A 12,390-nucleotide genomic window follows, 5' to 3' on the forward strand; every position below is an offset into this window, starting at 1 on the left:
AATTAAATCAAACGACTTCACTGAAAATACCAGAACTTCAGCTGCTGGGATCTGAACATACAGCCTCACAAATTCCTCCTGGTTGCATCTGCAGAGAAATCTACACAAATTCATCAGTCATTTGGATCTGTCTGCAGGGGCGTCACCAGGAATCTTGGGCCCCATGACAAAAAATTAGATTGGGCCCCCCATGCAGCTGCTGTTACAATTTTTTGAGTCTATTTGACCCATAAAAAGCGTCACAATATTAAAGGCTTGTAACTGCCTTGCTTTCTTTGGTCCAAAACTGATACTAGCACAATATTTACTGCTCATGAATTTTACATCCAACAATCTGCATACAATATGCAAGTAGTTTGCTTAAATTTTTTCTATTCATTTTAGATTTCTGAAATGTCTCTCCCCACCAGCAACAGTCACAGACAACATGCAAAATATACATAAAACATTCTAGACTTCTCAAAAGATGCTGTGTAGTTGCATTTTATTCAAACTCCAGTATATAACTTTAATAAAAGATATGTTTGCTACGAGACCGATAATCTGTGAAAACAACCAATCTCCTCCACCTCATCCCTTAATTACTATTGCTAGCTAAAGCAATGCACCGTTCTGACCAAAAACAACCAATCAGAACCAGGAGGAGGGTCTTAGCGCTGTCAATCAACCTCATTCACTCACTGCTAAATGTGCTAATGGTGGAGAAACAACCTATCATTAAAGGAAAAATTGTTATCTGCTGTCATTGGTAGTTATGCTAGCCAGACTGAGCATTCACAACAGGCATAGGGATGAGCAGCACCACATGAGTTTGTGATTGACAGCGATAAAACTCACCTGCCACGGATTGGTTGTTTCTAGATAGCAATGGGAAAAGACAGAGGAAATAGATTTTTCACAGATTATCCCTCATACCATATTGTCACAAGAAAATGACAGTTTTAACAAATATTAAAAATATATATTTTTTTAATAAAAGTTACATACTGCAGCTTTAATTTCACTTAGGAGAGGGCAGGTCAGGAGGAACGTGGGTTAGAGCTGCTGCTGACTGACTCATCTGTTCAGTGTGGTTAAATGTACAGGTACCAGTTAAATATATGAATATCTTGGTAATTTTTTCCTTAATTCATCAAATACTAGTGAAATGGTGGAAAACAGTGTGTTGCTAAGCTAACTATGCTAAATGGTTGATAATCTCTCAGTCTACCCACCTCTCAGAGAAAAACTGGGTTACAAATTGACACTCTTACCTTTTTCTCTCTCCCTCTCTCTGTTTTTTTGAAAATCTAATTTTATAATTTTTATTGGCAGCACAGTAACAGCCACAGTCGTTCTTGTTTTCCACTGTCTGCTGCTGAACACCGTCAAGAGCGCTAAGCAGGAATGAACCATTTCATGCAGATCCAGGGGGGTTCAGGGAAAATGTGGATGTGTGTTTTTTGGTCTGGTAGGGGTAACAATTAATTTTTACTGCTGAAAACAATTTTAGAAAACACAATATGATTAATTTTGTAGTTGACAGGGCCCCATTTTTTTATTTCTATGAACAAAAAATATATATATTATTTTTGGGGGCCCCCCTGTTCGTCAGGGGCCCTTGGAATTGTCCTAACTTTTTTCCCCCCTGGTTGATGTAAAAATAATGTTTGTTTTAGCCACAAAATAATTATGCTCAGCAGCAAACAACAAATCCCCAACTACAGCTTAGAGTAGCTCATCCATGTAGCAGCTATGTAGCTTGACGTAAAAACATTTTTGCTAGACAATGTCAAACATTGAGAAGTTTTAATTATTGTTATTACACTTAATCTCTGTGGGAGGAAGCCAGAGTACCCAGAGAGAACTCACGTATGCACAGGGAGAACATGAAAATTCTGTGTAGAAAGGCCCCAGGCCAGGAATTGAACCCAGTACCTTCTTGCTGTAAGGCAACAGTGCTACCAACTGCGCCACTGTGCAGCCCCCTTTTACATTACATTATCCAGGTCCATCTAGTTAACAGAAGTCTCAATGTCTGATCTGATGTTTTACTGAGATCAATTTAATCATCATTCTTATAGTGATACTCCCCCTACTGGCCAGATATTGAGACCATAAGTAAAATAATACTGCTAGTGAATCACAGGAAACAAAATATTTAACCAGAATCAACATACATTTCTGCTATAACCTCTAAAATATATATAAAGAATAAACAAATAAGGACATAGTTATATTAAGTATTATATTGACATGAAACTTGAAGCACAAAATATTTAAATGTGTTTTATCCTTTTCTCCATCAAACTATTTTCTTCCAGATGAAACAGACTCATTTATTTAGTTTAATATTAATATTAACACTCAAACATGAAGGCAGAAGTGAATTTCTTTTCTAGGTTGATATTTGGATTGTTCTTTAAATCTGACAGATTAATACTGAAAGAAAAAAAGTTTTAAATTAATTTCATGATTTCAGGTTCAACTCTGAGCTTCAAACATTATCCAACATGGTGGATTATCTCATGTGGATCTCATCCAGAACCAGATGGTTTATAATTGACCATCTGGTTCTGAATGAAGCTCCATCAGATCCTCCTCTCAGTCATTTCAAATCAACATGTTTGTTTCAGAAACAGATTTTTCTGCTCTTTAAACAAGGCTGGACATTATTCAGGAGGATCAATGATCAGGAACATGTTGGAGGATTGAACCGGTTCTGATGGGAATAATTTAAAACATCTGGTTGATGATCTGTTTGTGGAGTAGATTATTTTTTAATCACCGAAAATTTTTAATAAGAGTTTTTCTATCAGGATCCATCAGAGACTCAAACCAGAACCAGAGCCCAGCTGTGTGTCCTTCAAAAGCAACAGGTCAAAGGATGAGATCATTACCTTTAAATCTCCTGGATCTCCACCATCAGAGAGGTGAGATGTTTCTAACTGCTGTAACTGTACGAACTGTTCAGAAAGTAGTCCAATGCCGACTTTCTGAGGCATTGTTGTGAAAAAAAAAAGAACATCGGACCCATGTCTGTTTACGGGTCCAGTCCAAATACTCCCCCACACTTTGCGTAGAGCAGATTATTTTTGCTCAGGTCAAAAAATAATTGCGTGAATTTTTTTTCTTCTTTGCTCTCCCAAAAGCCAATCAGCCATCAGTAGCCATAAATATTGATGGCCACTGATGGTTTTCAGGTCTCTGTTGGCTGTTGAAATTCATTTTTGTCTGCTAAATAACAAGGACATTAAAGTTTATTTTATGATGTTTTTCATTTTGTTTTTAATGCAAAAATATTGTCAGCAGTTTGACTGGTCATCTGTCCCAATCAGACATCTCTTTCAGGCACAATTTGTGGAACATGCAGCAAATATAATCTGTGCTGCCTTTTGGTTTTAGACCCACAGCATCCAGATAGCGCTGCTGCACCGTAACGTGATGATGTGCTGGAACCATTGGGTTGTCCTGCTGCTCTAAATTGACTTTGCTGGAGGATATTTGACATCTATTTTATTTATTATTTTAATGTTCCAAATATTTGACCAGTAGTGAATTTAGTCATATCTATCTGTGATATTACTAAATTCAAAATACTCCAAGCTGTATTTTGGAGTTGTAATAAGTAGCTGAGCACAGGGCGCCCTCAGCTGTATGCACTGTGTACCTTGAGATTTTCCTCTAAGTAAAAGAGAAAAGAATATATATATATTTTTTTTACTATCTAACCCTCTTTACTATTAACAACATTTAGGAGAAAAAAAATTGTGTCAAAACATCTTGTACATAGCGAGTCTGTGTGAGTCCGTGGAGGTGCATGCGCCAAAGCCTAAATGTTATTGGTCAGTTTACTTTTGTAAATTTGGTGGCTTGGTGTCGTGGAAAAAAAATTATTTCCAAGCACTGTTCAGGTGAAATCACTCAGTCAGGTTTATTCATATATTGTGCACAATACAGAGAGCTCATAAGACAATCAGTAATGAAGCGGGTCTGGATGAAAAGCTCTGTCAGGCAGAGACAACACATGAGTTTTATACCAAGGATAAAGAATTAACAACAAGGGGTGAGACAGTCTGGTTCTGATGCAGCTGTAGAAAACAACTTCCAACCTTCTACATGTAACCCAAATAGTTCTTTTGGTGAGAGTTCACAAGCATTTCATATAACATAACTAGCAGATGTTACCTTAATGTAATTTTTCCATCACACTTGGCTCTTTTTCTGTAAGCTAAAGATGAATGAGTGGAGTTTGAATCCTCCCGTAGTTCTAAGAGCGGTCGTTTGGATCCTGCCAGAGATTTTTACCATGTGCGCGGTTCTGGCGGTTTGCCGGTTTATAAGCTTTTTGTGTGTGTGTGTGGTTTGGTGAACTGAAGAGCTGACGGGTCACCCGGTTGGACAACTGTTTCACCGGGTGCTGGTGCATTCACACCAATGATGTAATGATGACAAAATCTTCATACAGACATGGTGTTTTAATACCGTCGATCTCTGTATTCAGCTGTTCTTAGGTCGGTTGCAGGCATTTATCCTCTTTTACATTTTTCCAGACTCCAGTATTCCAGGAAAATGGAATAAAGTCCATTCCGCCATCTAAATGCTCTGTGTCTAGAACCATCTATGGGCTGCAGGTCTGAGGCATTTTGTTAGCATGTTTTCTATCATTCTTATACCTTGATAGGAAGTCTTATTCAAACTGGCCACCCGCATTAATAAAATGGTGAAATAAAATTGACCACAATACACTGTATTTATAAAATATATCAACGATTTTCCTACACTATCCTAACAAACATTTTTAATCTTGAAAAAATGAATGGTTTCTCGTCACAATATTTATTCATTTATTTATTAATCTATTAAACTATTTGTATGATTTGTTCTTTAACCCTCCTGTTATGTTGCGGGTGAAATTGACCTGTTTTAAAGTTTAAAAAATGTTTAAAAATAGTTGGAAATATTTTTTGCATTAAACGTTTTCTATTTGTCTTAATAGGTGCACTCTACATATGAATTGAAAATGTATTCATTTTACACATTTGTAGCCCCCCACCTGCGTCTACTTTTTACATAGATACTGTTCAAGTCAATTTGACCCAGCAGTAAAGCTGAAGGTTAAAAAAGATAGAAAAATGTCCAATTCTATGTTTCCTTGCAGCTGTGAACCATATTTCACCACACGCACACCACACACATACATGCACCCGTAAGCACACAAGCCCACTTTCCTTATTTAAGTGACTCCAGAGAGGTTTGAGAAATTACTTACAAAACAACACAACAGTCATTAATCAAACTTCAAAAAAGAGCAACAAGAGTAATTAACAAGGCTAAAGACCAGGATCAGACTAACACATTATTTATCCAAATATTTTTGCACACATACAACATTTTATACTGAACAACTACAAAATGATATTCACACGAATAAAGCCAATGCTGTACACAATTTCCATTCATAAATATCGCAAAAATAATTCTAAATTAAGTACTGCATTGCCCTTTGCAAAAAATCGCTATGCATAATATTTGCATTACAAGTTGCCTTCTGAATAAAGGTGCTGATGATACAATTCTAGCCCTTTATAGCTGGTTAAAAAAATCTATAAAATTATCTTCACTGTTTTTTAAAGGGTGGCTGTAGACCCAATTTACCACAGGGGACATTGTAGTCAGTGTGTTTTATGGGGAACACGAATTACACAAAAAGCATTGCAATATATCATAATATATATAAATATATTAAGTCAATGAAAGAGCCACTTGTGTCTCCTGTCATGAGTTGCGGTGTAGATGGTGGGCGATGGCGAGGAGCTTTAGGGGCCGTCCGGAGGCGGTGACGAAGGGTCTCGAGAGGAGCACTAAGAGGCGGGGTCTCGGGAGGAGCACTAAGAGGTGGAGACTCGGGAGAGGCACTAGGAAACGAGGAGGATGCACAAGGGTACTCGGAGGAGGGACTAGGAAACAACGGAGAAACACTAGGAATCTCAGAGGAGGCACTGGGGAACTCAGAGGGTACACTAGGGGACAACGAGGGAACACAGGGAGCACTAAAGGATTCAGGGAGGAGACTAAGGAGCTCGGAGGGGACACTAGGAAGCTAAGAGGGGACACTAGGGAGCTCGGAAGTAGCACTGGGAAACTTGGAAGAAGCACTGGGAATCAACGAGGGAACAAAAAACCCACTAACTGGGGCCGATAACCTACTAACTGGAGACGATAACTCACTAACTGGGGCAGGAAAACCCACTAACCGTGCCGCCTGTAGGCCTGGAGCCAGGCAGGCCACCTGGAACCCCATCACCATGGGGACACTGGCTGGAGCAGTCTCTGGAGCGGGGGTGTGAGGCTTGGGAAAGCTGGCAGGTGAGTTGCAGGTGCGCCGTGTTCGTTACTATGCAATAGTCAGCCCCGCCCACTCCTCACAACTCCTCTGAGCTGACTACTGACCAGTTCTCTATCTAACAGGTCCGGAATATCTCCAAGATCTGGGTCTTACCCTAAAGGAGGTCTATGAGAGATAATCTGTTTAAACTGGTGGCGAGAGAGGCTCGTCTAGCTCTAACTACCTTTGATCCAGAAGTTACGACCCTCTACAGTTATGGAACAGTCAACTGAGTAGCCCTCACAGCTGCGTAGTCCCAATAACCACTTCTGTTAACGGTAGCCCTCTCTCTAAAATAACCTGCACTTGGAAACAGCTAGATTAGTTTTAGTGACTTACATTCAAGTCCCAGGGTCGTTATTTTTATACTCACTAAAGGAAAGTCCGAAGCCACCACAATACTAGAATCATGCACACTAATTTTACTTTAATTGGAGAAATTAAAATACACAATGACTCAATTAATTTCAATGTCCACCAACCTCTACAGAATTTTAAAAGGATTTTTTTATTAAGCAAGCTTTAGCAGGGATAAGTGACATACAGATTAATTATTAGAGATTACAGTACTATTTAATAATAAAATCAACATAAACATATTATCCTAATTCCTTTCCCTGACCTGTGTCACTAATAAACTGAGAGAGGCTTTTGGGGAGCAGTTCAACTCATACCCAGATGGCAGTTGATCTCGGCAACAGAAATCTTCAATTCCTTGGTCAGAGTCTTTGCTCCTTGTGTGGCAAAATCCTCTTTAGAATAGAAACAAAGCAGAACGGGTCATTATCCTTTGAATGCCCAATTCTTTATCCCTCCGGGACCTTTGTCTTTCCTCCAAGTCTGTAGCAGTGAGTTTGAGATCGTTGGGTTGAGGCAGAGTCAAGGGTAGAATCAGGAGCCAGGGCTGGGGGCTGAAGGATCTTGTCCCTTCTTGGCGGTGCGAAGTCTCAACTTCCCCGTAGCTCCAAAGTGCTGTCCTCTGCTGATCTTTCCTCTTCGTCCTCCTGTTGACTCGTCTTCAGCGCCGTGGACTAAGAACAGTTTGTTCCTCTTTCTGCCGTCTTTTATACTATCTCCGCCCATGGTTGTGTATGGGGAGATGGTGTAAGTGACTTCTCGAACGTTCGATGAGTCTATGGAAAGTCCCAACCTTTCCCAACCGTCAGCCCCTGCGTGACTTACAGCGTTAAACATCATGTGAACTTCCTCTTTTTGCAAGGCAGCTGGTGTCTTTCGCAATTTGTACTTCCTTAAAACTCTCCTGCTCCCTCGCTCTACTCAGCCTGCCTATTGCGACACAGTCTGAGAACAGGACCTCACCCATCATTTTAATTCCTTCTCTTTAAATCATCACATTTCTATTAATTCATTATAAATCATTGACACGATCGTAAATCACATACATACTTATCATGTTTTTATAATCATTACAGATTAAGATACAAAAATACATTTCAGAAAATCATTCAGTGTTTAAATGTGCACATACATATTTATTTATCTTTAATTATACTTAAATCAAACTGCAAGATTACTTTATTTCTCTCAGGCCTTTATGGTCCGTTTTCTGCATGTACCTGGAAAGATCTCACAACCCTATGCCAGTTTTCACGACAGCCAGCTGGAACAAGCTTGGGTGCGCCGGCTGGAACGCCGGCTGGAACGGGCGCGCCGACTTGAGGTGCTGGTCCCAGAGATGCTGGTGCTGGGCTGGTGGAGCGAAGGTCCGACTTGGGAGGCAGAGGTTCGCCAGCCATGACGGCAAAGGCTGCCTGGCGTTCCCACTCTGCCTCCTCCTGCAGCTCCACCAAACCCAGCAAACGGAGATGGGCGGACCAGTCCTCCAAAACCAGGAGAAGCCTGATGGCAACTCCGAGGTGTCTATACACAAAATATGGCTCGGCCATAATTTCTTTGAAGTCCTTGATGTTTTCTTTTAACTCACTACCGCGTGTTGGGTCCATCTTGATGTTGTTTATTTTCTTTGCATTCCTCACAGTACTGTTTGGTCGGGTCCTTGAGTTGCGGTGTAGATGGTGAGGCAGAACGCTTTGAGACCCAGGTAGAGGTGAATAATGATGATTTAATGTTAAATAATCCAGAATTGCACAGTCCAAATCTCTAGCAGCACTGCTGAGCGGAAGCTGAGGCTCAACACAGGTAGCAATAGAGAACGCGAATGGACTAACCTGACACACGGCAGAACAGATGTCAAATGAGACGAGGACCCAACAAAGACACAGAGACACAGGTGACACTAAATACACAGGAGGTAGTCAGGGAATGAGACACACCTAGGAACTAATCAAAGGGAGAAAGGACAAAACGGAAACACAGAGACACGGGCAAACTCGAAATAAACGCACAGAAAAACACAGATCCCAACATCTCCAGAGACTCAGGATGCAGATCCCTGACCTAGCAGATGGAAAATGTGATCCTATCAAGGCTGTTGTAAATTAATATTTTAGTAATCAAGTAATCTATCAATTATTTTTATGATTAATCGAGTAATTGGATGAAAAAATATCGGTAAATCTAACATAGCAATATTACTATTGCATATCAACATCAGTCCAATTTTTCACATTTGAATTTTCCTGACAGTAACTTTTCTGTAGTTTAGAAAATTAACCTGTAACAATAATGGATCACTTTCTAAGTTAAAATGAAGAAAAGTTGCACAAAATTCTGAAATTATATTCAATTTAATAATAAAGAGACAGGCTCACAAATACGCTTGTAAAAAATGTCTATACTTCAGCTTTTGGCTTATGTATTTATCTACGGTCAGTTCAATAGATGAACTCTCACCTTGCCCAGACATTTATAGCTTTGTGTTCAGCAATAATAGCGACTGGATTCGGCACCTTTGTTCGTCTTACACACAGAAACATCTACCAGTTATGTAACGCCACCCATTAGTGGCGACCGGGATGATATGAAATTTATTTTCTGGTTCGTCCGTAAAGCTACGCATCTAAAGCTGAGCCGACCACAGTGTTCAGTCTATCTGCTCATCTGTATAAAGAATCTCGCCGTTCGCTCTGAACCAGCTGCTCCGTGAGGAAAAGCTGCCGTACTCCAAGCATCGCTCCCATCATTTTAAGGATGCTCATTGGTCCCCCAAAAATGACAAAAGCCCGGACATTATCATGAGTCAATAAAATCCTCCCAGGCCGAACTTGAAAATTGGACCTCATGCCGCTAACACTTAGCTTTTGTCAACAACTCAGGTGGAAGTGAGAGTGCTGCACATCACAAGTAATAACCCAGCCAGAACACAGTGTATTAAATAATAAAACATAACTTAACGAAGCTTCAAGGTAGATAAATTTTCCTTGAGGAATTTTATAATCGAGGTACTCGAATCACTTCAGCCCTAATCCTCAATACAACACTGCAGTACTAATTTTTTTTAATTCATTGTTAAAGGTCTGTGTCTGGTTCATTTTTGGTTAGCATGTTTTTTCTTCATTGATGGGAAGTAAAGTTATCCAAACTGGTAAACCACGTTAATAAAATAATAGTGAAATAATGCATTAAATGACCACTGACCAATGTCTTCATAAAATATATCAACATTTCTGAATAAAACACACAGAAAGTCCTAACAAACTTTTTTAATGTTGGAAATATGTATGTACTGTTAATCTATTAGCATGATTTGTTCTGGCTATATTATTTTGGCTAAAATCCTATTACATATTAAATAAAGTATCATCCAAACTCGGCGTTCTAAGCAAATAATCAAACCATTATAGTCTACTTAAAGCTCAATAAAAAACTGATCAATAATAAAATGTTCTGTACCATATCAGCCTCAGAAGATGATTGAGAATGAAGAGACTCTGATGTCTGGTTCTTTAGGTTCTGACGGATCAGCAGTTCCTCTCCTGATCCATTCTGTCTATCATGCAGCAACACACTGCGCCACGACGGACACTTTTTTGTCCATCGATGGACACATTATCCATCCTCACTGACATTGTTCAGCCTGGAATGTGTGTCTTCTTCCTCACATCTGTATTTTTGCCAGTTTTTGCTTCTAAGGACGGTGGAGTATCGGGTGGTAATTTAAAAAGATTGATGGCAGCTCACCGCGGCTGCGTAGTGTCCATCTCTAGGCAACTGTGATGGCAGCGTCGGTCCGTAGCGTTCTGGTGGTCCTGTTTAGCTCCTGCCACGACAATTTAGCTGACCTTAATATTTCCTGTGTTTTATTTTGGTCATTATTGTTACATTTAGTGTTGATATGTGTGACAGGCATGTCTATCGGACAATTATGTATCGGTTCAATGCGAGACATGACATTTAACAGTATTTTACAGAGGGGTGGTAATCCTATTCAGGGGTGCTGAGGGGTGCAGGGCTAGAATCGCACCTGACCATCTGTATTTTTGCCAGAAGTTTTGCTTCTAAAGACGGTATAGTATCGAGTGTACATTTTAAAAAGACATGGGTTGATAGCAGCTCACCGCGGCTACTTAGTGTCCGTCTCTAAGCAACCGTGACAACAGCGTTAGTTCGTGGAGGTTGGAGGGATCATATTTAGGTCCCGCAATGCTAATTTAGCTGAACTTAATATTTCACGTGCTTTGGTCATTTTTATTACATTTATTGTTATTATTATTATTTTTTTTTTTTTTACCCCTCCAGGGGGTCTTTTTGTGGGCTCTAGTGTCCCTTATATGATAGTAGGCTGACAGGAAATGGGGAAGGAGAGGGGGGACATGCGACAAATGTCGTCGGGTCCGGGAGTCGAACCCGCGACGGCCGGGTCGAGGACTGAAGGCCTCCAAATGTGGGTCGCGCTAACCACTACGCCACCACGGCACGCCCATTACATTTATTGTTGAGATGTGTGTGATAGGTGTGTCTATCAGATGTTTATAGCAATACGGAATAAATCACGTCCTGTATTGGTTCAAAACGGGGTGGAGACAACAACCACCTGTCATTTTAGGCTAGCTTAAGCTAACCTAAATATTTATAACTCTTTTGTTGATACACTAACATTACCTTCTGTCTTTCAACCACTTTGAAAAGCTTTTCTTTGTCTCTCCAACATCTTTATCCCTCTCCCGTTTTCTGTTTTGTACCCCGGAGTTTTTTTCTGCTGCCCCATCTCTAGCTCCCTGTTGTCGAGTGCATTACTACAATTCAAATAAAAATAAAAAAAATTAAAGCTGCAAGCAGCCTCGGGCGGCCCTCGCAGCAAGCGCCGCTCCGGCCTATTGGCCACCGCGGGGGTTCCGGCCACCGCAGAAGCTCTCGCTCGGTTTCCAGAGCCGCAGCCCGCTCCCCACCGCGGAAGCTCCGCCGCAGTTTCCAGCACCGCCGCCCGCCGGCCGCCGCAGAAGCTGTCGCGCATTTTCCCCGCCCGTCCACCGGGCGATACGCGTGAATGCGTTCGGCGGCGTTGCCCGACGACTGTCGAAAAATCTGGCACAGATCGGTCGATGCGTCTAGGAGATACAACCCATGTATTAACTTAGGGGGCGCAGTGGAGCCAAATTACATTTCAAACCCGTTGGGCTCTTTAGAGGTGAACAAAGGATGATCACCTCCTTTAGAGGATGATCTATGCGTGAATTAGAGCCGAACGTATGAATATGGCGAGGGACTGATATTCGCCGTTTGGCCACGCCCACACGTTTCAGCCAGAAGCGAGCATTGACAGAGCTCATCATCCGAATCACCTTGATTAGGTCAAGAGAGCCATAAACGGAGCTTTCCAAGGAAAAAAAAGTTCTTCCTGTTGGAGTCCCCACCATTCCCAATCGCAATCTCGATAATAATCCTCATAGCAGGCTTGTAGAGCCCATTTAGCGGTAGGAAAGGTGTCGGGATCGGGGCAGTGATACTTCCATACGGAAAATAAAGTATGGCTTTCTTGTAAGAGGTCACATCGCGGTGAAGATAGGGTTTTCCTCCAATAAGTATCGTTGAGGCTGTCAAAGATCCTCTTGGCGACACACTTATCAATCTTTGCAAAATCATCCTTAGGAGCGTTCAGAAGA

The 12,390-nt window shown here is 40.9% G+C and overlaps 1 protein-coding gene across 2 annotated transcripts in view; it reads left to right on the forward strand.

The window, feature by feature from the left end:
• LOC114149763 (NACHT, LRR and PYD domains-containing protein 12-like) overlaps positions 1–12,390 on the forward strand; it is a 109,648-nt gene that overhangs the window by 25,771 nt on the left and 71,487 nt on the right. For both annotated transcript variants that reach the window (XM_028025846.1, XM_028025845.1), the window contains exon 3: positions 2,799–2,815. In XM_028025846.1, the coding sequence (XP_027881647.1) occupies positions 2,799–2,815 (17 nt within the window). The remainder of the gene's footprint in view (positions 1–2,798; positions 2,816–12,390) is intronic.

Source organism: Xiphophorus couchianus, chromosome 8 (assembly GCF_001444195.1).
Source record: "Xiphophorus couchianus chromosome 8, X_couchianus-1.0, whole genome shotgun sequence".
In the NCBI taxonomy this organism is placed as follows: domain Eukaryota; kingdom Metazoa; phylum Chordata; class Actinopteri; order Cyprinodontiformes; family Poeciliidae; genus Xiphophorus; species Xiphophorus couchianus.